Source organism: Oryza glaberrima, chromosome 2 (genome assembly GCF_000147395.1).
Source record: "Oryza glaberrima chromosome 2, OglaRS2, whole genome shotgun sequence".
Lineage (NCBI taxonomy): Eukaryota > Viridiplantae > Streptophyta > Magnoliopsida > Poales > Poaceae > Oryza > Oryza glaberrima.
In genome coordinates, this window is record NC_068327.1 from 26,349,995 (window position 1) to 26,374,383 (window position 24,389).

Here is a 24,389-nt window from a genome sequence, read left to right on the forward strand (position 1 = left end):
ACCATCAAAAAGCAGCCATATCTCCCTCTATCTCTCCTCTCTCTTTACTCTCTCTCCACCTTTTAGCCCTCAATTAGCATATTGATCCAAACATACCACCCTAGACTAATGTTTAGCCTACCAATTCAAGGCTAAACATTGGTTCTCAAAATTAGCCCTGGACTAATCTTCTAAACAGGACCTAAGCATTCCAATCCCGGTAGCACTAGCGTACTAGTGCCCTTTACAAGTTGTTGCAGAAATGAAGTAGTCCGTGCGAGTGCGTGCGTGCGTGCTTGCTTGCTCGTTCTGTGTGTGTGGCCGGCCATTTTATGTGTGTGTGGCCGGACATTGTTGCAAGGCATGGGTACTAAGCTTTTCTTCTGGGGTATCCTAAGCTCCTAACTGAAAATTCGAAGCTGTCCTAGCTAGCCAGCTGCTGAAATATTTACTCGCAGTTGCAGACTAACAGTTCAGAGCTGAGCTAGCTACGGCAGCCAGCCACACATCCGGATCCAGCAACTTTTGCCACAACTTTACAGTCGGAAAAACAAAGATAGGAACGCCAAGAGAGGAAAAAAGATAAAGGAGTAAATACAAGATCAGCCAGGCAAGGAAAAGCAGTAAAGTTCGGTGTAATCCGTGGTGAAGGCTGGCAATGGCATAAGATTCAAGGCTTCAAAAGCACAGGGGCAAAGAGGTGCGAAAGTATATGCGAATCAGTACGTGACCTGCACGATCGAGGTGAGGAGCAGCCAGCAGCAGCAAGTTTTCACTCGAGGTGAGACTTGACCAAACGTACTACTGCTGCAGCTGCTGGGCTTTACTGAGATGTAAACTGTTAGTAATAAACTGAACAAGGCATGGCCACTGGATCAGATGATGGCTACTCCAGGAAGGATGCAAAATGTCTCCCCCTCTTTGCAGTTGAAGTTTGACTGCCTCGTCGAATCAACGGATAAGCAGGCGATCCTGGCCATGGTTAAGTTTCATCTGCCGAGGTGGTAAAAAGCCACTAGTAGAATATTAATCCATGTCCAAAATGTACCAAACATAGATTAGTGAGCTTAGCAGTAAAAAAGTTAGCTGTCCTAGCTTAGAGGTTTGTGCTGCAATTAACTAACGATTTCCAGGTACACGTACGTGTGCTGTATGGTTTAGGGCAAGTACTATAATGTACCATATATTGTCTCTAAGAGTGTCATATTGGATTGAGTGATGAGGTGGATGAGAGAAGTGAGGAAAGAGAAGATTAGCCACCCCTAAATCAAGAGGCAACCTCCACACAAATTTTAAAAAGTGTGTGATAATATTAGACATATTGGTATTTGTGTACTAGAGGTGATACATTGTATGGGTTGCCTTTTAGTTCATGAGTGAATAAAATAAATAAATTTAGAGGTGGTAGTCACATCTATCATAGCACTTGCCCTAAATACAACTCCATAGTCTCCCATACAATAAGAGCAGAGGCACTAATCGTGCATGCTATTCCGATCAGAGGTATAATTAAGTGGATATATATAGACGTAGTTAAAGTTCGACTAGAAGTGCTAAGTCACTAGTAATTAATTTCACATGTAAATATGTGACAATAGAACACTGGCTCTTTAGCAAGTGATCTTTGTTTTAGGTACTGGATTTGGTTTTTGAATGTTCAGAATAACTAATCAATGAAATTTACCTGACAGAAGAAAGGATATCGAACGATAACGTCGCAGTCCGCAGCAAACACAAGCATGGTAGTTATTCATTATATCAGCTTATCCTAGTGATGCAAAATTCCATGCCTGACATAATCTGGAATTTACCTGCATTGATACCTGACAAACTCTTGTATAATACTGCACTCATATCTGTGAAGTAAAATTTATTAGCGTTGGATTCCGCCGTTCTGGTATATTTAGAAGCTTCGAATCCAGAACTGACCACCAGTTAAATTATTGCCTTCCCTATGTTCTTAGGCACAGCGCCACAGAATGTACACTGGAGTGCTTGCAAGCATATGAAATTATCAGAACCAGTTCAGATCATGAATTTTGTATGCTTCACTCACAAAAACTCCAAAACGAGGATTATTGTATTTGCGAGAGGGTATGGCAATTGAGGGAGATCTTATTTTTAAGAACTCGAGATGTTGTTAAAAAAAAAACTCTAGAGCACTTCGTCTTGTTGGCACCTTCCTTGGTTACTCTAGGAGGTCGAGTATAACTATAGTAAAACTGGCTACTTGGTAGTTGTCCCATGAGACATAAAAATCAGACAATGTTATACAATTCTTTTTGTACAACTATCATCATACATTTGGCCAAAATTGACATACAGTATTATGTTGGAGCATACTAGGTTTTTGTTTAGACCTTATAATTTGCTAGGCAAAAAAGGTGTACAATATTCTAAAGAAACAGGAGTTGGAATTCTCATCCTACACTAGCTGATTCTATCACTTGATGGACATTCTGTACTGGGTATTCCTTGTCTGACTCACAATCATATGGTCTGTGTAGACATGGAACTAGTGTGTACTCATCGCTTCACCCTTATACATCATTCCTTAAGCATACTACTATATGCTATCTCTTCCCTTTTCCTTTTTCTGAATCTGAAAAACTAAAGCCTTCATCTACCTCTTCCTATTACCCTATACCTAGTCACCTAGGCCTCAACATATCACTTGTCTTTCTCGAACTAGCTTCTGTGCTATATAGAAAGGAAAAGCGACAAAATTCACGAACAGTGATGTTGTAATCCTTTTTGTGCAATCTTCATATTTACAGAACTTAACCGCTCGTCTTCTTTGAGCCCGGAGAACATGCATTTCACAAAATAAGCTCTAAGGGTGTTTGGGATGCAAAAATGCAGAGAATTTTACTATTCTGAATTATAACTAACCAACTACTACCTTTTGTACTTTGCGAATTGTCTTCTTCCACATTCTTTACAGATCGCAAGTGCCAACTCACTTTGTCTTCAGTGGACTACTGAATTTAGAATCATGGTATAATTGATCATTGGGCATATGGTGTTATTACGTTTTCATTTATGAATTATCAGGGATAACTCTAATGGTTTAGCCGGTATACTGAGAAAACTAACCCACTTTATGAAAAACATAAATATTAGAGAATGATCTAATATCAAATAAATATAAGAAGTGATACTTTGAACCTAGACCGGCTAGCCCACCATCTCATGAAACTAGGTGGAAGACTCCAGGTGTTTCTCACTAACCCACTTTCTCTTTTGTACTATAAACTTGGAGATCCGTACTGGAATTAATCTAGTACAATATTTTACATATTCTTCACAATTTGCCTTGCAAATGAATTGTTTCAGTTAACAACTGAACATTTCCCGAGCAACGAAAAGATTCAGGCATTTCGTATCTTTACTTATACAGATATCCGAGACTCAGAAATGGAGGCTATGAACCTTGTAGTACGTACCTCTATCAACCAACCGTCCCTCCCTCCTACACTTTTTCATGGAAGGATCAATGCTCATTTTGGCTTGGATTTCGTTTGTAAACATGAAACTTCACCAAATAGTTGCCAATTCAACAGGAAAACATCGATTTTTTTAACTACTGAAAACTTCCAAAAATTAGAAAAGGTTAATCCTTAACCATAGGATTTCCAGTCCCAACCACATCGTTTGTATTAAAAGATGCTGTATTACATAGAACCCACGTGCTTAACTTCAAATTATTCGATCTGCTTCAGAAAAAAAAAACGCTACTGCTGATCACGGACACTAAAACCGTGGTACGGTCTCCTATAACAGAATGGGAATCAAGCCACCAATCATACACTGATTACCAAATTATGCACTCCATTAGACACCTTAATTTTTTCTTGCAACTGGATTTAAATATTTAATAATTTATCTCCACTGCCCGTATAGTATGAGACTTGGATCGGATTGGTTATTACTCCCTCCGTTTTACAATGTAAGTCATTCTAGCATTTTCTACATTCATATTAATGTTAATAAATCTAGACATATATATCTATCTAGATTCATTAACATCAATATGAATATGGGAAATACTAAAATGACTTACATTGTGAAACGGAGGAAGTACCATTTTTCCTATGAAAGACTACCACTGTTTACTTGTGGTTTACGACATGTGTATGCATGTAGACATGTACTACTCCCCCCCCCCCCCCCCCCCCCCCAAAAAAAAAGAAAGGAAAAGAAAAGAAAACAAATGCCAAAACGTCACCAGGATTACAAGTTGTGATTTTAAAATTTAAAATTGATTCATTATAAGGCTGTCTGTCCGTATAATACAACAAAATTGGCACTAGTTTGCATGTAGTTTTGCTCTGCATCAGCTCTCACCACGTGAAACTGTGAATAACTGGGGCATGCATGAACTGAGATTTTTCTTTTTGCTTCCACTTACACACAACTCTGCATTACAATATCTGAATTCAGAAGAACAAAGTGCATTTGTAATCTCTCACAGATGCATGTTCACCGAAGTATATTGTCCCCAAAGCACACACTCTTGTGACTCACTCTCTTTAGTTAATTTCAATTGCCATTCTCTCGCTTCGGAATCCGTGCAGAGAAATATGGAAAGTGTAGAAAGAAATTGCCAGTGAACAGGTAAAAGCCATGGTCCCAGACAGATCAGAGTTGTAAGGGACTTATCTACACATACGTGCATCACTTCCTTTTTGCATAGCCTATGGCCTTGTTTGGAAAATTAGACAAGAGTTATTTTGAAAGCTATTTTTTAGCATAAGGAAATAGCCCTCCAATAAAATAGCCCTAAATTGTTTGGATTCAAGGGTTATTTTGAGAGCTATTTAGCCTTTAATGCACCTTCCCATGAAGAGAGATAGAGAGAAAAGACATTTTTTCAGTGGGCCTCACCTGAAATAGCCCCAATTAGCACTCCTTGGGTGGAATAGTTTTTTTATGTGTTATTTCCAAATAGCTCTCAACTAGCTCACTCTTTTGAATCTTTTTGAGCTATTTGGGCTATTTGAGGGAGGGCTAAAAAGTATTACTTGGATCCAAATAGGGCATATAAGGGCCTGTTTAGTTCGTGAAATGAAAATTTTTGGATGTCACATCGGATGTTTGACCGGATGTCGGAAGGGGTTTTTGGACATGAATGAAAAAACTAATTTCATAACTCGCTTGGAAACCGCGAGACGAATCTTTTGAACCTAATCAATCCACCATTAGCACATGTGGATTACTGTAGCACTTATGGCTAATCATAGACTAATTAGACTCAAAAGATTCGTCTCACGATTTCCCCTCTAATTGTGCAAGTAGTTTTTCTTTTAATCTATATTTAATGCTCCATGTATGTATCCAAAGATTCGATGTGATATTTTTAGAAAAAACTTTTTGGGAACTAAACGGGGACTAAGTTGAGTGCATGCGAGGAGGGTACTGTTCACTTTGTTTCCCAAACACATAGGTGTACATTGTACAGTGAAGAAGAGTGGCCTTCTTCCTCCTGTCACTCTCTACTGTCGTGGGAGCCATGCTGAGCTGCTTTTCACATAACCATGCCCAAATTATAATCTGTCTACAGTAGGACAACCAAATCATGGAGTCTTGGTTGTGGCCCCAAATCACCAAAGCAGAATATACGGTCAACTTTTTTGTAACTTTTTTTCTCCCATCTTAGATGGTTGCCAAGTAAAGTTGAAGAGATACAATAACGAAGGGAAACAGTAAGGATAGCTAATCTGGATGGCTTTAAAAAGATTTCGTGCAGAAGATCTAGTGCCTATGGAGTGTGTGACAGCTTGTAAATGTTGAAACCTGAGAGAATTATGCATAGAAAAAAACCTAGCATCATAAGTGTCTTCCTAGGGTACGATTGATATCACAAATGCCATCAGTGTGGCATTGACTTGGACATTTTTTTTTTAAAAAAAGGGGGAGAAATAAATAATTGGCTGGTTTGATAAACATCCATGTTATTTTACTTTGTCACAAATAATAATCCAAGCATAAAGAACCTCAGAGATAAATAAGTGATGAATTCGCTCATATCACATCTCATTTGGGGCAAAATTTTCGATTTGAGATGTGTTACTAGCAGGGGCGGATCTACAGTACAAGCGTCAGTGTCGCGACTTTCGGCAAAACCTATAACAAAACTGTTTATCCATATGCTATAACACTATGTTCTAAGTATAATTAGTATACTATGACATTGATAAACACGTTATGACACCAACTAACCGATTTTCTAGATCCGTCACTGGTTACTAGTACAGTGTGGTACTGTATTGAGCAACAGAAAGTGGCACACAAACACTGACACGCATGGTTGAGATAAACAGTGGCAGGAGCCCAGGAAAGGTAACCTGGCTCAGAGAAACAGGAGAATAAATGATTGAACCAAGAAAACCACAAAAACCATGGACTTGCAGTGAAACCCATAGCCCCAGCAGACAGTAGTTGATGGAATTAAAGACAAAGGCAGAAGTCACAGGCAGGCCCCATGCACATTGAGCAAAAGGAAGCCCAAGCAAGTGCCGGAAAAGATAGGGATTGGCCTCCAAGTAAATTCTCACTACAGTGTTATCTCCCTCCGAAGTTGCAATGAGATCTTGTTATAATTCTCTCTGGAATCTCTCTGGCCATCTCCCTCAGATCTTGCTATTCCCAAAGAGATTGGCGTGGTCCACCAGTCCACTCTGAAATCGTGAGACCTGAATGTCAAAACGAAATAATGGAAAGATCGGAGGAAGAGGATAAAGAATAGGGAAAGAGAAGCTGTCATTGGTGCATGATCATTTCCTCAGGCTCATCATGGTGGCTAACCTTTTCATTTCATCCCTTTTTAACTATGGCTGTGTTTAGTTCAGCGTAAAATTTGGATTTTGATTAAAATTGAAGATGATGTGACTGAAAAGTTGTATGTATATGACAGATTGATGTGATGGAAAATGACTGAAGTTTTGATCCAAACTTTGGATCTAAACACAGCCTATAATAAATGCTTGAAATGTTTTGCCAAATGCTTGAAATCCACGATCGTTTTTTTCAGAACCAATCTATTTCCTATCACTATGCATAAATCTAAAATGCAAGGGATGATAGTTGTTGAAATGGCATGTTCGACAAAAGAGCTATGGGACAGAAGACAAGTGCTAATGATAGTTGAAAAGGTGAATGCAAGGTTTGAAGAAATAGGATGGTGTTAGTGCAAGCAACACCCATCGCACACTTGCACGTTCAATTATACTTGAAAAAAGCTACGGTCTAGAAAACCTTTTAGAATTAGTGTAGCTAACAACTTAACGTGAGTTAACTTTCACCATAATTATTATTTAAAATTGTGGGTTTAGGTATATGAAAATGATATCGGCAGGTTTGCTATAACAAAAGATTTCATAAAATTATTAGTACAAACTATTTTAATATCTTTATAAAAGGATGAAGTTAGAACCTCGGGGCTGTTTATTTGTGCTACTTGTGGCTGTGTTACAGCTACCGCAACAGTATCCACAATGAAAAATAAACTACGATTATATAGTTGTTGTGGCTGTGATGTCGTAATTAGCACAATGATCAGAGCCTATACCTTTATTGTTTTTAAAAGCCTAAAATAATATTTCTAGACTAGTATTCGAGTTTTCATTAATAGAGTACCATTAATTAACCGGTCTCAATTTATGAACTAGGAAGCTTGCGCTCCTGCTCATGCGAAAAGGAAAAAAGAACGAGGGAAACTGTGCGAAGGCAACCGTTCCCACGGGTAGGATCACGGCCATTGCACGTTGTTCATCCCTTAGCTGGAATGTTGCAAGTTGCAACACGAACACAACTAGAATAAAACACAAGTACTCTCTCCATAATAAAACGTTAACCTAAAATAAAATGAGATATAGTCTAGTGCAATAATAAATTTAGACAAAAATGATGATATTAGATTATGTCTTATTTTAGATTGGATTTTTTTATGAACGGAGTACGCCGCTAGCCGCGAACCCTGTTCACCGCCCGACGAGCGACGATTACCGGTTTCCAACGGACAGCCGGCCCTCGCTGTCTCTAGTGTCGTCAACCCTCAGGCAACCCACTCCGTCCTCCGTGTTTTGGCGCCTGCCTGTGCCGCACTGCAGCCTACAGCGGCGCATGCAGCGTGCGTCTCGCACTAGAGGAGAGGCTTGCTGTCGTCTGATCGGTTTGATCCGCTGACGAGGCCGGTCAAGCCCGTACCGTCCAGCGGTAAGACGGACCATCAAGACGGGCGGGAGGCCGTCAATGCCACCACCAAACCGAACCACACCCCCTGTGCACCGCAACCGCAAACCCCCTGCTCCTCTGCATCGCCAGGCGCCACCCCATTCCGCTCCCTTCCAAAAGGAAACGGACAAAACCAGTAAAACCACCCGAGTGTGTGCAGCGTGAGAGGCTACACTAGAGCTATAGTGTGTGCGAGAAGGGGGAGAAAAAAGAACATGGCCTCGTGTTGCCTCCTCGCCTGTCCCCTCCATTCCCCGTCACATTCCCCACACTCGCGGGCTTGGGTGCGGGGATAGCGAACTCCGGAACTATAGCCATCGGTCATCCTTGTATTTTTCTCCCCTCTCGCTACAAAACAGCCGCGGCCCTGCCATATCAAGCCCAGAAAAAGAAGCGTCGTTGCGCGAGTGCAAACAAATCAACCGGGAAGTGATTCCCCCAACCCAACCTTCCCCCCCCCTCTCTCTCTCTCTCTCTCTCACGCCCATCATCATCAGAAACCCCTCCAGTTTAGCAGTAGCGCTCACCCGCGTGCGGTCTCCATCCACATCCACCCTCTTCTTTTCTTGGCGTTTTTGGTGGTTGTTGCTATCATTTCCTCATCACTCCGCTCCGCTCCATGTCACCGTGGCGAGGAGGCCGACGCGCCACGACCACGAGGAGAAGTTGTTAAGGTTTTTGTGTTGGAGTTGTGTGTGGGTGTGTGGCGATGGGGTGCAAGGGGTCGAAGCTGGAGCAGCAGGAGGCGGTGGCGCTGTGCCGCGGGAGGGCCGACCTGCTGGCGGCGGCCGTGCGGCACCGGTACGCGCTGGCGGAGGCGCACGCCGCGCTGGCCGACTCGCTCGCGTCGATGTCCGCGTCGCTGCACCTCGTCCTCGCGCCCGCGGTGCCCTCCGCGCGCAAGGACGTGGACGCCGCGGCCGAGGCCGCTGCCTCGCCGCCGCACTCGTCGTCGCACATCAACTTCGCGCCGTCCTCCGGATCCGAGTCGGGGTCCGTGTCCTCCTCGCCGAGCCGCCGCGTCGCCGCCGGCCACGAGCAACTCTACCAACCGAGCGCGCTGCCGTTCCCGCATTATGCGTACGGATACGGGTACGCGCCCGAGCCGCCGTTCGGGTACCCGCCGGGGTCACTGCAGCTCTACTACGCGCGGAGCCGCCCGCCCCCGCCGTCCGTCGCCGTCGAGCAGCGCGCCCCCGCGTCGGAGCGCGTCTACTTCGGCTCGTTCGAACCGGCGCAGTATCACCCCTACGGAGGCGAGACCAGGAGGGCAGACAGGGCGGCCGCGCCACCGCCGTCGCCACCGAGGGCGAGCTCGTGGGACTTCTTTAATGTGTTCGACAACTATGAGGTGTACGACAACTACTGCTACGATGCTCCCGGCACCGGCGCCACGACGCCAGCGCCGTACACGCCAAGCCGGAGCTCCCGGGAGGTGCGCGAGGAGGAGGGCATCCCTGAGCTGGAGGAGGACGACGCGGTCGTCAAGGAGGTTTCCAGCGAGTACTCCGCGCACGGGAGCGGCGGCGCTCGCAGCCGACGCAGCTCTATCGGCGGCGTGAGCAGCAGCATTGCCGAAGTCGACGAAGAGGAGAATCCAGTCGTCGACAAGGGAGTGGTCGGCGGCGGCGTGGCGCGGCAACAGACGCCTGCGCATGGCAACGTCGCCGCGTCCGTTCCGACTCCCCGGAGAACCGCCGATGGTGCAGACGTTGCCGGCGAGATCAAGGCGCAGTTTGTCCGAGCGGCGGACGCGGTCAGGGCGCTCGCGCCGATTCTTGAAGTCGGGAGGCGGAGCTACCATCCCCGGAGCTCAGTGTACCATGGTGAGCTATCTCTGTTCTTTGTATAACCTACGCATGCATCTCCCGATTACCTCGTGCCTGATCATTGGAGCCATTGTTTGATTGCTGTTCGGAAACAGTTTCATCTCGGATGGTGTCAGTGATTGCGCTGCCGCATTCAGGATACGGAGGCAGCGACCTGTTGGATGTCGGAGGAGGGGAGAAGGTGGTGGGAGCAAGGAGCTTGTCTTTGACTCTGCAAAAGCTCTATATCTGGGAGAAGAAGCTGTACGACGAGGTGAAGGTATGTATTTACAGATTGAAGGTGCCCACCTTGTTAAGTAGTAGTACCCTATTTTGCTGTATGATGCAGTATATTTTTTCGACAGTATGATGTAGAGATATGTTGGAATATGCTAGTAGCATGTTACATGAGATGAGCCCTGAGATTGCTCTTCAAAGTGTTGTAGGTCAGGATGCAAAATTGCTGCTCGCTGAGTGGTCCCATACTCCCATTTGAAACAACCGAGTACAGGTCCTGACTAGAGAGCAATACCATTCATTTCACTGTGGCAAGTTTGCACAGTGACAACGTCCTTAACCAGTCACCAATAGTCACGCCTATGTAGAAAGATGGATTTGAGATCTTAGCATGGCATTAGGTGTTTTAAGGCTGAATCTTGTTGAGATGTTCATGCATTATGTATTGCCCACTCCTCCCAATTCCAACCTACTCATCCCCAAACAAAAGCATACACCCCTAACAGTGTTGGTTATTTTAGTACTGTTGCATTGGGTCTATCTTGAATTAGGTGTGCTGCTTGATTAAGAAAATGGCTCATTGAATAGCAGAGTTGAAAGTGCCTTTATGGGGACCTAACAGCCAGATTTGGAACTGTTCTTTTACTTGCTGTATTTTAAGTTATGCATTTTCTTCATAAGCCTATTAGTGAGATTTATTTAGTAAGAACACTTACGGGTTGGTGCCTTTTCCTCTAATGGCAATTTTATCAAGATGTTGCTGCCATGCCTTTTTAGGTTCCCTTGTAGCATAACAGGACAATATTATATTTTCTTTTCATATCATTATCACCCTACGTGTAAACTAATAATCCTATGAGGAACCCATCAATGAAGAATTACTGCTCTTACATTGGGGAAATCATGTTGTTTGCTTGAGCTCACCCTTGGTAGTCTCTATTCCGTATTGAATGTTTTGGTGCTGTTTTCCTCTTCCAGGCTGAAGAGAAAATGCGGCTCCTGCTTGCCAAGAACTCTAAGAGGCTGAAATTCTTGGATCAAAAAGGCGCTGAAGCTCCCAAGATTGATGCAACTCGTAATTTGGTTAGGAAGCTATCAACAAAAATACGGATAGCTGTGCGAGTTATTGCTAAGGTGTCGAAAAAGATAAACAGAGTAAGGGACGAGGAGTTATGGCCACAAGTTAATACCTTAATCCAAGGGTACACTCTATTCTTTCCCTCTGACATTTATTCAAATAGTCTGATTTAGCTTTGTCTTTACCCATTATTTTTTTTATTTTGTAATGTCAGTCCACATGTGTAGTATGTCTATCAGAAAGTAACTGCCTTAATTCTGAAGGTAATTATGTACCAGTGCACTAAATTGATCTCTGTAGAAATTGACACATTTTCATAACAAAAATGATTTATGCACATTTAAGTTAATCAAGTTAAAGCATCACAAACAGTCATGTGTACGTCTAGAATTGCTTTTTTTTTTGGGTACTCTATGGCAAATGTGTATTTGACGATACCTATGTTGTAGAACAATCAAGTGGAATACTGAACACTTCAAATTTATTTTCTAGATATTCTTGCATTTCATATTATCTTCAAATCTAGTTTGTGTCAAAAGAAAAGTCTTATAGCCATCTTTTACAGGTTTGTGAAAATGTGGCAAGATAAGCTGAACTGCTACCACATCCAGTGTCAAGCAATATCAGAGGCAAAAAACTTGGATTCAATAATTTCTGGTGGAACCAGTCGAGATCTGGCAATGGAGCTTGAACTAGAGTTGATTAAATGGATCGTCAATTTTTCCTCCTGGGTGAATGAGCAGAGGAGCTTCATCAAGGCACTGAATGGATGGCTGGCACTCTGTCTTAACTATCAGCAGGAGGAGACGGCTGATGGGGTTCCTCCGTATTCTCCTGGAAGAGTGGGCGCACCCCTTGTGTTTGTCATCTGTAATAGCTGGTCCCAAGCTATGGATCGGATTTCTGAGAAGGAGGTGATTACCAGCATGCAAGCTCTTGTGTCTAGTGTACGGAGCCTATGGGAGAAACAAAATGTTGAGCAAACTGAACAGCTGATTGCAATCCGGGAAAGAGAAAAATGGAACAAGATATTGGAAAGGAAGACCCTGGAGATTAACAAGGAGGCCGACACACTCAACAGAAAGCTAGCTCTAGTACCGGGCCGGCAAAGCCTTCTTCCAACAGCACAAACGTACCAGGTCCATTTTCTTGAGGCAAACAGTGTGCAGGTTAGTTTGAAGCGTGTTCTTGAAGCCCTAGAAAGTTACTCTTCCAATTCCCTGCGAGCTTTGGATGAGACCCTGAGGCATGCCGAAGAGGAAAGGTTGTCTAGAGAAAGAGCCAAAGTTTCATAGGCATTGGCATAGAGGTTCCATCTGACACTACAGTGAACACAGCTTGTAAAATACAAGGGTCTCCTCTCCAGGTGGTTATAATTTATCAGATCAATGCAGAATGTTCTGGGCAAATGCTGTTTGCAGATCAAATTTTTGTGGGGAAGTTCTGACTTTGGAGTTTTGCTAACTGACCGTTGTTTGTCGATGCAGTTCAGGCAAATGTCCTGTGTTGACCATCATAATAGATATAGTTGTGTTGAAGTAGCAGGTACATTAGGTACATATAGGTGAAGTGCTCGTTTCGGTGCTAGTATGCAATGTACTGATCTTCTGTGTTGCCTTTTTCTTGGCCTCCATACAATTGAATGAATGAGCAAGAGTGCACTTGGAATGAATGTGCAACTGTGCAAGAGTTGAAAGAGTTGAATGCAGTTCGTGGCGTTGTATTGAGTATTTTTCCGGTGCACTTGAATGAATGTACAACTGTGCAAGAGTGGAAAGAGTTGAATGCAGTTCGTGGCGTAGTGTTGAGTATTTTTCCGGTTTAATAGGGAGGTATATACTCCCTAGTATATTCTAGGGAGTACCTCATGGTTACTTTTCATGGAGTACTTCCCAAGAGCTATAAAAATTCCAGAGAGCAAAATAAATTCTGCTAACAAAATTCAAAAATCAGAAGGAAAATTGTCCACTGAAATCTTGCCTCCCTCTCTCCTTGCACAGGCAAATGAGTCATGCATTCATCTGATATTTTGACGACCGTGATGAAACCATTATTTCTGTTAAGAGATTTTTTTTTCTCCAACTTTCTGAGGGTTTTTGTATTTTGTAAGTTTGGTGCTGCCGAGTGCACATGAAGTGTCCTCCCTTGGCGTACATCCAGTTCGTGTCAGCGACTTTCACGAAATTACAGAGGGAGTTGTGTACTTGTGTTCTAGTACAATACCTCGCACTTCTGTAAAGGAACTCAATTACACTTGGCCCCTTGAAGCATGGCACAATTTGTGGAATTCTGCACTTACAATACTCTGACCGCACCTATAGATAGAAAACGAGAAACCATGTACAGTATCAAACAATCAATCACACAAGTAGCTAAGCAATCTACGGGAGCTGTACGCTAGCACCAAAATTTACCAGCGAGTCAGCAACCCAGCTCGTATTCCGTAGCTCCTGTACAAAAGAATATCATGATTTCTTGATTTCCCAGCGGCGTCCCCGTATGACATACCCATCTGATGTCTGGTCGCTGCCTTCCCAACTGTCCACAACACCAGCTGAGCTTACGTCCCTGCGGTGCCGTTTTCCTCTACCGATCCCACTGTCACTAGAGCTCCCGCATATGAGAGGATCATCGATCCCATGGATTGCTCTCTGTGGCGTGGAGGTACTCACCCAATTGTCATCACGGCTTTGCCCGAACTTGCCCTTCTTCTTCATTAATTTCTCAAAGCGCTTCCCGACTGGTCGCACTGCTTGCTTCATCGTGAATTTGAGATCTTTTATCACCTAAAGATAAAGAAAAACACAAAACATAATAAGAATATTGGCAAACACGTGCAAACTAGGTGAAGCAGATAAAAAAGAAATGGTGAAACACAGTGAGAAGCCCACACCTCGGAGGGGTGAAAGCAGTAGATATGAGCTCTACGAAGAAAATCTTATGAAGTGTAAAAAAAATAAAAGAACAGAATAGATTTAAATCTTGGTAGGACTAGTTTGCAAGAACTCACATATTCTCCACTGCCAATTACAAAGTCTCGAACACTCTCTTTAACATTTGTCACAATTATCTCATCTGGTTCCAACTGTGGAAGCCTCAATTTGGTAGGCCGACTAATATCTTTTATCTCATCAGGGTCCACAGGGTCAGTGGCGGCATAGTCCCCTAGCACTGAAATGTTTTCAGGTGAACGATGAATACCTAATAGCGAATAGGGCTTTGCAGGGAACACATATAGGTGAACAACTGAAGCAATACCCATCTGCGCTGGAAAAAGAAATACACTCTGAGGAAAACATGTATGAGGAGTTGCCCGCAGGTGATATACCGTAGGTGAATTCAACCCAAGAACTCTCTTTACAGAAATGAGCTTGCAGGTGATGAAAAATAAACGATATTCTTTGGAAGCCCGTCTAACTCGGAAAGGTGAGGTACCTCTATACAAATGATGAAATCTTGAATGCTTGACTTTAACTCCAAGCTCTGTGCCAACGGACTTCTAACCAAGCCCAAAGAATACATGATAGCAATCATAATACCCTGCCACCAAGTTAAAAATACTATAGATTTGAACGAAAGAAATTTTGCCAATGGCTTTATATGTGCCAATTCGTCCTTAGTAGCCGTGTACCACTCCACCAAACAGTATAGGGCCCAATATTGACTGAAGTTAAGGACAGCGGCAAAGTATGGGTATCTGCAGTTTGAACAAAAGCAATGAAGTTGAAAAAATGGATAAGCATGCATAAAATAATTCATTGAAGTGGACTGCTAGATGTGCACATATATTCTGGGGATAAAGACAAGGTGATAACAGCTTATGCAGTGACACAGGTAGAGTCATCAAGAAGATTGCATTACTCTTCTATGCAGTTATCTGTCTCTGCATTATTCCTATTATAAAATTTTTCCAAGCATTATGAAATTCAAATTATAAAGGTGAATGCCTTTTGCTTTGCTGAACTCAAGACACAAGAGGTGAAAATGGAAAATTGTCTTACCCGCATCTCAAATTGAATTCTCCATCACAATATGCACCAAAAGGTTGAAGAATCAGGGATAGGCTAGCTGTGAGTGTCTTTATAATCACCTGCACAGGTACAAAGTACTTAACCAATATGCTCTCAAAATCATAAATTCCAATTCAACTAGCTGGACAAGTGGTCATACATATTGAAATATACCAAATTTGATAATCTGGTAAAACCTCACACCCATTCTCCATGGTTTCAATATGTAATTCACAGGGAAGTGATGGTGTATGATCCCTTTTTCAGAAGCACCATGCAAAAGAGGTTCCCCAGAATCTCCGCCACCCTCCCTCTTCAAAAATGCAATTGTCCTTTCTTCACCACCTATATACAAAATATATACATTTTTTTTCAAATTAAATAAGAGCGATAGATGGAGAGCTTCCAAATTATTAATGAACCGGTTCCATATAGTATTTTTATCATGTTAATCCTACTTCCCTTGTATAAAAAAGCAATTAATGGGAAAATATACATAGGGATGCATTGTTTGTTTGTCCAAGGTGACATTTTTAGTAGTTATACACAGGTTCATTTTATTAAGCCTCTTCTCTCGGGTAAATTCCCTCGAATAGAATCCTTGATAACAACGATACTGTTATCTCAGGAATTTAGGCAGATAGAATGGTGGATGCCTTTGCATAACCTTATCGAACAATAGTTCCAGTTGTTCTGGGGTGAATATAGACTAGCTGTATACATGGAAAACCTGTATCCAGTTATGGAGGTACATATTATATATAAAGGACCATAAATGAAATCATGCCTCATTCCAATGCCAAAGGTCTGTTTCTGTTACTTGGTGTGTTGAAAAATTTATGAATGCCCATAAATTGGTCATCCTGCCAAAGTTTTGCCCAAATTGAAAGCACAATAATATGTAGCTAGTCATTGACAAAGTCCATGGGGATAGACAGGCCACAAACCAAACATAACCCAACTACCTGCATTGTTTTAACATATCCATCCCCACGTTCCCTCAAAATGGGAAAAAAAGATTGGTGCATCATAGCAACATCATAAATGTGACAGATCTATTGCAAAAAGAGTAGACCGTAGATCAATCTTTAACTAAATGTATAAGTGCAAGTAGCACCCTGAGAGTGGCAATGAAAGTTAGAATGTCTAAGAAAACAGCTCACCTAAACAAGCAGTAATATATCTTCCAAAGCAATACATAGCAAATGCTTCATAGGCGTCACGCAGGATGCCACAGTACACGCTAGTGTCAGGATTTACCAATGAAACATACTGTTGCAGAGGAGAAGCAAAGATCATCAAATACACAACTAAAATATCTGAAGAGCCCTAATCCAACAAAAAAAAACAGAAGTTGCTTTGGAGATATTACCGACTCAACTGCATAGCAAGGGACCATCAAGATAACACCGAGAACAAATTTCTGTTCCTGGAAAAACACAAAAACGAAATGGATATTGTTTGCAGACATGACAAACCTTACTGAGTATTGATAACATGGTGGAGTTCCAAAGCAAACCTCTGGATTGTTGTATGCTGAAAGGTGCTGGAATATCAAGTACATAGAGAGGGAAGCAGAAAGCAGCATGAAGAACCCTGAAATTAGTATGGCCCATGTGGGTGCTGCATATTCGGCCATCAAAGGCAGGAAGAGCGCAGGATTGACCCTCATGACAGCTGGTAACACTTCCTTGAAGTCCAATAAACTTATAAGGACTCAACATCATATAGTCTCCTTAACCATAAGGCGGAGCATTTCAATTGAATGGGCTTGGTATCATATACATATAACCCAATGCTGCCACCATATGAATCAAATTCCCAACCCAAATAGTTTACTATCTGCAAGGAAAATGTCTAAATAATGTAAATCTACCAACAGCACGAAATTTCATATGAGAATTGGGAAATTGAGTGACTAATAGACCACCCTATTTAGAGATAACGGTGAATAATTGAGTATGTAAATAAAATCTCCTTGCCTACTCCAACAGGCCTATAGGAATAGGAGTGAGCAGAAATGTAGAATTACACAGTGTGCTGACTAAACGAATTCACCGTTTTAATAGATTCAGTTATGCAAGAAAAACTTCTTTCCCCCATAAACACAATCCAACTAGGCAACTAGTATAGGCAACGATAGTTGCACAAAGTCTAGCTAATAAACCCGCTCACATTTTTTTTCTCTGTCCATAAATCCACGAGCAACTGAAGATAATTCTCACGGCTAATGCCCCTCATACCATAGGCGCGACCAAAATCCACCGCTAAGGCAAAGTTACAGAGCAATCAGATGGGGTTCGTCTCGAATTGAACAACCCGGCTTGCGGAGCTGAACTCCTAAAAACCTAACTAACACAAAATAGATGACGCGGTTGCAATCTAGGTTGGGACGGAATCGAATTCGAAACAATCGAAGAGCCTTAGGGGAAAAGCCAAAAGAGAGACACCCACCCCAGCTAGGGTGGAATCTAAATCGAGTACCTGGGCAGGTGAGCGCGAACTGGCGTGGGCGGCGTGGTCAGTTCGACGACCGCCGGAGCAGTTTGGGGGTTTGGGGGCGGCGGCGCGGCGGCGTTCGTCGCGCGTCGCCGGTGTCGTGGGCCAGCCGAAACGCGAGGAGAGTAGATGCGCTGACGTGGCGTCGATAGCTTTCACGGCTCCAGCTGGAAAGTTCGGGAGTAACACGGCGTGTTTAGCGGGTATTTATCGCTGAGAAAATCTCTTGATTTTCCTTTTAAAGACCAAGAAGAAAACCATTGGGAACTCGTTGAGCATACATCAATTGCTTCACGCGAACGAGAATCACGCCTTCCACCGCGCGAGCGATATTCAACTGTGGCATATATTTAGGATGTAGTGATGTAGTACTACCGAATTAATTGCTTAGTTAAGGGTCATTTGCGAATATGATGTTGCGAAAAATATACTAAAACATAATGAGCCGTTTAATGCAATGGTAGTTTTCAGGGAACTTTTATTATCTCCTTTGAAACATGAAACGCATGATTAAAAAAACAGAGAAATAGAAAATAAAATTGTAAGTGTAAAATATAGAACTATAAAATAAAATATAGGAAAAATTTAGGAATAATTGCTTGATTAGACAGCAAGAAAACATATATGAATTAAATGAGATCAAAGGAAACTTTCCTTGGGGTTCAATCTGATGTTTAAAATTCCTCCAAAACATATACAGATAGTGGCATTTCTTAGAAATATTGTAGGATTCAATAGTATCCATTTTTTTTTGAAAGGGTCATAGAAGAAAGGCAGAAAATGTTATATAATTTAATTCCTACAAAATTAGTGTTTTTCCTTCAAATCAGGGCAAGCTCAATATATATGGTGTAGCGTGAATAACGATATTGTTAGCAAGATCTTTTACGTGCCTGGAGCAATGAAGCCGGTAGCACCACTGCTATCCATGAACAAGCTACAGCCAAGCAGAGACTTAAAAAAAGAAAATCACAAAGATTTGTGCTCCTTTTGTTTATAAACTTGTGTGTAAGAACTGAGCTTGTTTGCTCGGAATTTATGTGGCTGTATGTACCTCATTGGTGTAGAAGCCAGGTTTTATAAATTCCTATTATCTAAAAAGAAAGAAAATCACTAATCTTGGATGACACAAAGTTTATCCTTCAACTAGAACATCAATTACTGTTAGGCTCATTGTTTGGAGGAGCTGAGAAATAACCGGCGGGTATCCAGTTGAGCGCTGAAGAAGTTACGTTTATTGTCTAAATTCTATATATACTTATTGAGAACCGAGAGTAAAATCAAAGACAATTTGAGTACTAGAGATTCTAGGAGTGGAGTAGCTGTTGCGATCTCTAGGAGTGGAGTAGCTGTTGCGGCCAGGGTTCAATATTTTGGTTTGAAATTTTAGGAATCGCAACCCCCAACCCCAAAAAGATCGTTAAAAAAAATAAATTTAATCAAAACTTGTTTAAATTTCAAGTTTTTAAGGTCAAAATTTTCGGGCAATTCGGGAAATTTTGTTTCTCTGGATGATCAAAAGTATTTTTGATTTGCAAGATATAGAACCTTGGCTGCTACTAAGGCTGCATTTGGTACCACCAATTAGAAACTTGTCTCTTACGCACGTATAACAAAGCAAGTTATTACTCCCTCCGTCCCATAGTATAAGGGATTTTGATTTTTTTTCTTGCATTGTTTGACTACTCGTATTATTCAAAAAATTTTGGAATTATTATTTTTTTTGATTTACTTTATTATCCAAAGTACTTTAAGCACAACTTTTCATTTTTTTATATTTGCACAAATTTTTTAAATAAGACGAGTGGTCAAACAATGCAAACAAAAACTCAAAATCACTTATATTATGGGACAGAGGGAGTAGCATAAGATTAATTAAATATTAGCTAAAAACTTTTAAAATAGGATAATATGATTTTTTTTAAAAGCAATGTTAGTATATAAAAATTTTATAAGAGACGCATCGTATTTTAGTAAGCGTGCGAAAAAAATAAGAGAAATGTTATGGGATGTTCCATACACTCGCACGTACTACAATAATTAGGTTTTACGAAGTCCATGGGCATGGAGTCATGGACAACGTATTCACTAATCATTGAAAAGAACAGGTGCGTGCATATGGGAAAAAAAAAGAAAAGAGAAATAGAAAACTAAAAAAGGATAGAGATAATAGGAATTATTGGTCCATGTGGTGTGTGCCAACAATAACTCAATTGATGATGTGTGCAGCACAAGGCATATGCGAGCTTCGGTTTTTTCAAGAGGGTTGGCTTAGAGAACTATGTTTGCTGTACCGAAGCACCTCAAAATTTTTAAGAGAATACGTATACAACATTCAACAGAAAATCACACCTAAAATCTGTCAAATGTAACTATATAATGTAATCAACAACATCAAACAATATTTTTTTATCAGCGTTTTAGAAACTATCGTTTTAAATGTCCAAAAATACTACGTAGCCAAGATGCTTTATTCTGTTTCCACTAAGTATATATAGTGTATAAACATATCAATATATATTTACATCATTATCAACGGCATCCGCAAGATGTTAATTTTTCCCCCTCATCTAGAAATTACGCTCTATGTCCATATGGCACACCAAAGATTTCTGTGTTTCTTTCCCGAGAAATCGGTCACATGAAAGGATTCAAGTGTTCCGTTCGGACATCAGGGAAGAACGATCGAGGATCAGAAAAGACCAAAGCATATGGTGCAGCAAAAGTATTGCGTATGCCCACGATCTGCAGCAGCTGCAAGCGCCGGTCGCTCTTACGCTATCTCACTCTCGGAGACGGGTGGCCAGCGGCCGGGCCAGCCCAGTCCGACCCCGGCCGCGGCGACTGGCCGTAACCGTGCGCGCCGCCGCCGCCCCGTGCCGCGGGACGCGGGGACGCCGAGCCGGGGGCGCCACCGCCGCTGCCGCCCCTGGACATGGACTCGATCTCCTCGAGGACGGCGACGACCTCCCTCATGGAGGGCCGGTTCTTGTGGTCGGCGGCGAGGCACCGGAGCGTGAGCTGCGCCGCACGCTGCGCGCCCCTGGACGAGTACTGCCCCTCGAGGCGCGGGTCCATGAGCCGCGCCAGCTTCCGGCGGTCGGACAGGAACGGCTTGGCCCAGTCCACCAGGTGGTGCTGCCCGCTGGGCCGCCCGGCGTCGAGCGCGCGGAGCCCCGTCAGGAGCTCCAGCAGCACGACGCCGAAGCCGTACACGTCGCTCTTCACGTACAGGTGGCCCGTCGCCACGTACTCCGGCGCCGCGTAGCCGTAGGTGCCCATCACGCGGGTCGTCACGTGGCTGCTGCCGCCGGCCGGCCCGTCCTTGGCGAGCCCGAAGTCGGAGAGCTTCGCGTGGAATTGCTGCACGTACGCATGATCAATCCGCCAGGAAAAGGAGATGATCGAGTTAGACGACGGCGTGTACTCTGGCGGGAGGCGGCAGCGTGCAGGGCGTTACCGTGTCGAGGAGGATGTTGGAGGCCTTGAAGTCTCGGTAGATGACGTGCTTCTCCGACGAGTGGAGGAACGCCAGCCCGCGGGCCGCGCCGATGGCGATGCGCAGCCGGAGGCTCCACGACAGCGGCTGCTGAGGCGACGCGCTTCCGCCCTCTGGTTGACACAAAAAGATTGTCATTTTTCAGCTCTCGTTCTACCATTCAGTTACAGTGTGTTCAGAAAAATTCTGGTTTGATTTTCCGATGCCAGCTTTGCAATCCAATAATGAAGTAAATTCCATTGTCATTCCAATTCCAACCTGGCAACCCAATTATATCTATATATCTATACTCTTCATATCAAGCTAGCTTTTGATACTCTATTCACCTGTATAAATTATGCACTATCAGTTGACTCTGTTCTCAGAACATCCACTAATCCCCTCTCCATGTGAAGCAGAACAATGATCTCAATTTGTCCCCTTGTGACCACCATCAGACATCGTTAATTAGCAGCCCAAGTCAAGTTGTCAGCTCTTAATAATCATGGCCATACCGTCATGGATCTGAAAGCACCATGAAACCTTTTGTCTTAAAGTTTACTTACTGCGTGGCTCACTTCTGAAGAGGTGGTTCTCCAAGCTGCCTTGGGCCATGTACTCGTACACAAGCAGTAGCTCCTTGTCCTCCCAGCAGTAGCCCAGTAGCCTCACCAGGTTGGGATGTGAAAGTCTCCCCAGAAAATTCACCTCGGACTGCAAACAAATTCGTTAACGACACAGTGGAAAAGCCAAAAAGAAGAAGAGAAAAACAACAGTCGCATCAGCACCCGACGTGCCGACCACTAAACATGCACACTGCCTACTGACGAACCATTGCATGAACATTTTAATACCAACAAGATCAACACCATTTCTTCATCAATCACAAGGTGGCATCCCATTTTGTCAGCGAAGAAAGATTTGACTCATGCATCTCAGATTATGACGGGAACGCGTCCATGCGTCGGGGAACTAAGGACCAATCGTAATTTATGCTTCGCATGAGAATGTGATGAGATCAAGAGGGCTAAATCATTTAGGTCGCGGATTCTACAAAGTTATTGTTCTTTTGATCATGGTTTATTTGACGAAAAGAAATATCACGCACCTGCCATTCTTGCACGCCCTGTAAGCTCTCCGGATCGAGCTTCTTGACGGCGACGGCCATGCCGGAGCCGCTCCGCGCGGGGCTCATGGTCCTCTCGTCCACCCACCCCTTGTGCACCCGCCCGAACCCGCCCTCGCCGAGGACGGTGTCCGCCTTGAAGTTCCTCGTGGCGGCCCTGAGCTCGGCGAACGTGAAGATCCGGAGGTTGGGCGCCTCCAGGATCCTCCCCTCCGCGCTGGCGTCGCCGCCGGCGTTCGTCCGGCCTCCACCACCAGCCACCGATCGCCCGCCGCCGGTGCTTGTGGCTGTGGCCTGGCTCGGCAACTTACCAGTTGGTGGCCGCCCTGGGCTCATCGCGACGCGTGCATTGGGCTGCGCGATCGCGACCATGACCGGTCTCGCCATTGCCGCTGCAAAAGAGCAAAACCCAGCACACGAAGTGCGTCAGAACTAGAGACGCAGCACCAAAACCATGACAAAATGGCTTTGTTGGTTCCAGATCCCGATGAACAAAATAAATCTCACGAATACAAAGAAAACGTAGTGATATTGTAAGCAGAGCATCGGGATGTCGATATTCATATATGTACCTTGTGGCAGCGCATGACGGGCCATCACCTTGACGGCCTCCACCTCGCCGTCATCGGAGCCGAAGCAATTCCCCATGGCGGACGCGGCCGGCGAGCAGCCAAACGAGCAGGGAAGCACCGGGAGCACTTCCTCTCTGTGAGTCTCTTCCCCGAGCTATAATGGCTTGTGTGCGTAGATCATGTCCTTCCAGCGACGTGCTTCGCCATGTCTTCCGCTCTTCCTCTATTAAAAAAGGAGGCGGAAATGACCTGGACGTGGTGTGGAAGGACGAGACGAGGCCTGGAGGAAGGCTGCTCCTGGCTGGGCGACTGGTCGACTGTCATCTGGGAACCCATGCATCAGGGGAGGAGCACATGGCGGCATGGCCGCATGGCGCATATCGCGGCAATATACATGTTTTGTGGCACACTGGCACCTCGTTTCAAATTTCATCAGTGTTCAAAAACATTTTGAGTTTCTCAAGATTAGAATTTTTTTTGCGGGGTCAAGATTATAATATTAGATCCATTCCAATGAAAAAAGAATATTAGATCCATTTGCCTATTATTGTACTTATTTTTCAATTTTCTTTTGAGAAACGCTTGTTTATAATATGGGATATTTAGCAGAATTGCTAACCTTCATTTGACATAAATTTGAGTTGAATATCTGATGAATCCTTCACCATTAGATCCTTGTCACTCTTTCTCCTTGAAAGCCAGCGAGATAGTGGCGACTTAAGTTAGGATCCCATATTAAGATTGGGGTAGGAGGAGGGAATTCACCGACCTTAAAGAGATGGTTAGGTAGTAGAATGGGCTGGCGGCAAAATTGCCATAGCCGAGTAGTCGGTAACTAGCAGTGGGCCAGTGATAGCGGATCCAACAGCAAATAGACACAAGAGACGAGAAAAAGGTAGGGCGTGAGAATATGATTTGGTAAATTGGCAGCCCTTTGATTTGCAGTAGGATCTTCTGGGGTTTATGATACCCGGGTTTTCGATAGTAGTTCTTTGGGGCTAGATATGATGGGGCGGGCTGTTGACCCCCGATTTTGTAAATCGGAAATCTTCTGTGTTTATCAGTACCAATCCCTGGATCAGTAGTTGGTACACACATACATAGCCGAATCACAACATATCACGAATAAATCCAGGCTAAGAGAGCTAAATGCTTACATTAGGGCCAGGTAGGCCAACAACTATTAGAGAATAACAGCGGAAAACAAAATAATACAAGGGCCCGGTTAACATGCCACAAGCAGTCGACTGGGGAACGAGACCTAGAATGGAACCGCACTCCGATCAGCTTGTTAGGTACGCAAGCGTACTAACAAGGGCTTCTCTTCAACACTCTGCTAAAAGATATATATAGAGCAACAATGAGTA

The 24,389-nt window shown here is 43.5% G+C and overlaps 3 protein-coding genes across 4 annotated transcripts; 1 reads left to right on the forward strand and 2 right to left on the reverse strand.

Annotated features, from left to right (window-relative positions):
* Positions 1–8,524: 8,524 nt before the first annotated feature.
* On the forward strand, positions 8,525–13,132 carry LOC127762911 (protein ALTERED PHOSPHATE STARVATION RESPONSE 1-like). Its single transcript, XM_052287444.1, has 4 exons — positions 8,525–10,040; positions 10,139–10,302; positions 11,238–11,461; positions 11,903–13,132. The coding sequence occupies exons 1-4, from the start codon at positions 8,924–8,926 to the stop codon at positions 12,630–12,632; spliced, it is 2,235 nt and encodes a 744-aa protein (XP_052143404.1). The 5' UTR covers positions 8,525–8,923; the 3' UTR covers positions 12,633–13,132.
* Positions 13,133–13,169: 37 nt separating this feature from the next.
* LOC127762912 (protein LAZ1-like) lies at positions 13,170–18,060 on the reverse strand. Of its 2 annotated transcripts, XR_008015614.1 has the most exons (10): positions 17,832–18,060; positions 16,867–17,189; positions 16,720–16,776; positions 16,511–16,619; positions 15,508–15,692; positions 15,339–15,427; positions 14,773–15,034; positions 14,348–14,599; positions 13,752–14,123; positions 13,170–13,652 (listed from the first exon to the last, which is right to left on the reverse strand). XR_008015614.1 is itself a non-coding variant. In XM_052287445.1 (9 exons), the coding sequence occupies exons 2-9, from the start codon at positions 17,017–17,019 to the stop codon at positions 13,803–13,805; spliced, it is 1,428 nt and encodes a 475-aa protein (XP_052143405.1). In that variant the 5' UTR covers positions 17,020–17,189; positions 17,832–18,059; the 3' UTR covers positions 13,170–13,802. The 2 variants fall into 2 exon arrangements, 1 of the variants encoding a protein (XP_052143405.1); XM_052287445.1 differs by having other exon boundaries at positions 13,170–14,123; positions 17,832–18,059.
* Positions 18,061–20,268: 2,208 nt separating this feature from the next.
* LOC127764485 (probable serine/threonine-protein kinase PIX13) lies at positions 20,269–23,262 on the reverse strand. Its single transcript, XM_052289369.1, has 5 exons — positions 23,023–23,262; positions 22,433–22,842; positions 21,891–22,038; positions 21,307–21,458; positions 20,269–21,209 (listed from the first exon to the last, which is right to left on the reverse strand). The coding sequence occupies exons 1-5, from the start codon at positions 23,096–23,098 to the stop codon at positions 20,625–20,627; spliced, it is 1,371 nt and encodes a 456-aa protein (XP_052145329.1). The 5' UTR covers positions 23,099–23,262; the 3' UTR covers positions 20,269–20,624.
* Positions 23,263–24,389: the final 1,127 nt, after the last annotated feature.

What these genes read in the sequence shown, in the direction of transcription:
- LOC127762911 (XM_052287444.1), top strand. Translation starts at nt 8,924, where the DNA reads ATGGGGTGCAAGGGGTCGAAGCTGGAGCAGCAGGAGGCGGTGGCGCTG. An exon ending in CCGGAGCTCAGTGTACCATG is followed by an intron (nt 10,041 to 10,138) that starts GTGAGCTATCTC and finishes GTTCGGAAACAG; the next exon opens with TTTCATCTCGGATGGTGTCA. An exon ending in GTTAATACCTTAATCCAAGG is followed by an intron (nt 11,462 to 11,902) that starts GTACACTCTATT and finishes CATCTTTTACAG; the next exon opens with GTTTGTGAAAATGTGGCAAG.
- LOC127762912 (XM_052287445.1), bottom strand. Translation starts at nt 17,019, where the DNA reads ATGAGGGTCAATCCTGCGCTCTTCCTGCCTTTGATGGCCGAATATGCA. An exon ending in CAGCATACAACAATCCAGAG is followed by an intron (nt 16,777 to 16,866) that starts GTTTGCTTTGGA and finishes GTGTTTTTCCAG; the next exon opens with GAACAGAAATTTGTTCTCGG. An exon ending in ATATATTACTGCTTGTTTAG is followed by an intron (nt 15,693 to 16,510) that starts GTGAGCTGTTTT and finishes TTTTGTATATAG; the next exon opens with GTGGTGAAGAAAGGACAATT.
- LOC127764485 (XM_052289369.1), bottom strand. Translation starts at nt 23,098, where the DNA reads ATGGGGAATTGCTTCGGCTCCGATGACGGCGAGGTGGAGGCCGTCAAG. An exon ending in AGGGCGTGCAAGAATGGCAG is followed by an intron (nt 22,039 to 22,432) that starts GTGCGTGATATT and finishes ATTTGTTTGCAG; the next exon opens with TCCGAGGTGAATTTTCTGGG. An exon ending in CTTCAGAAGTGAGCCACGCA is followed by an intron (nt 21,459 to 21,890) that starts GTAAGTAAACTT and finishes TGTGTCAACCAG; the next exon opens with AGGGCGGAAGCGCGTCGCCT.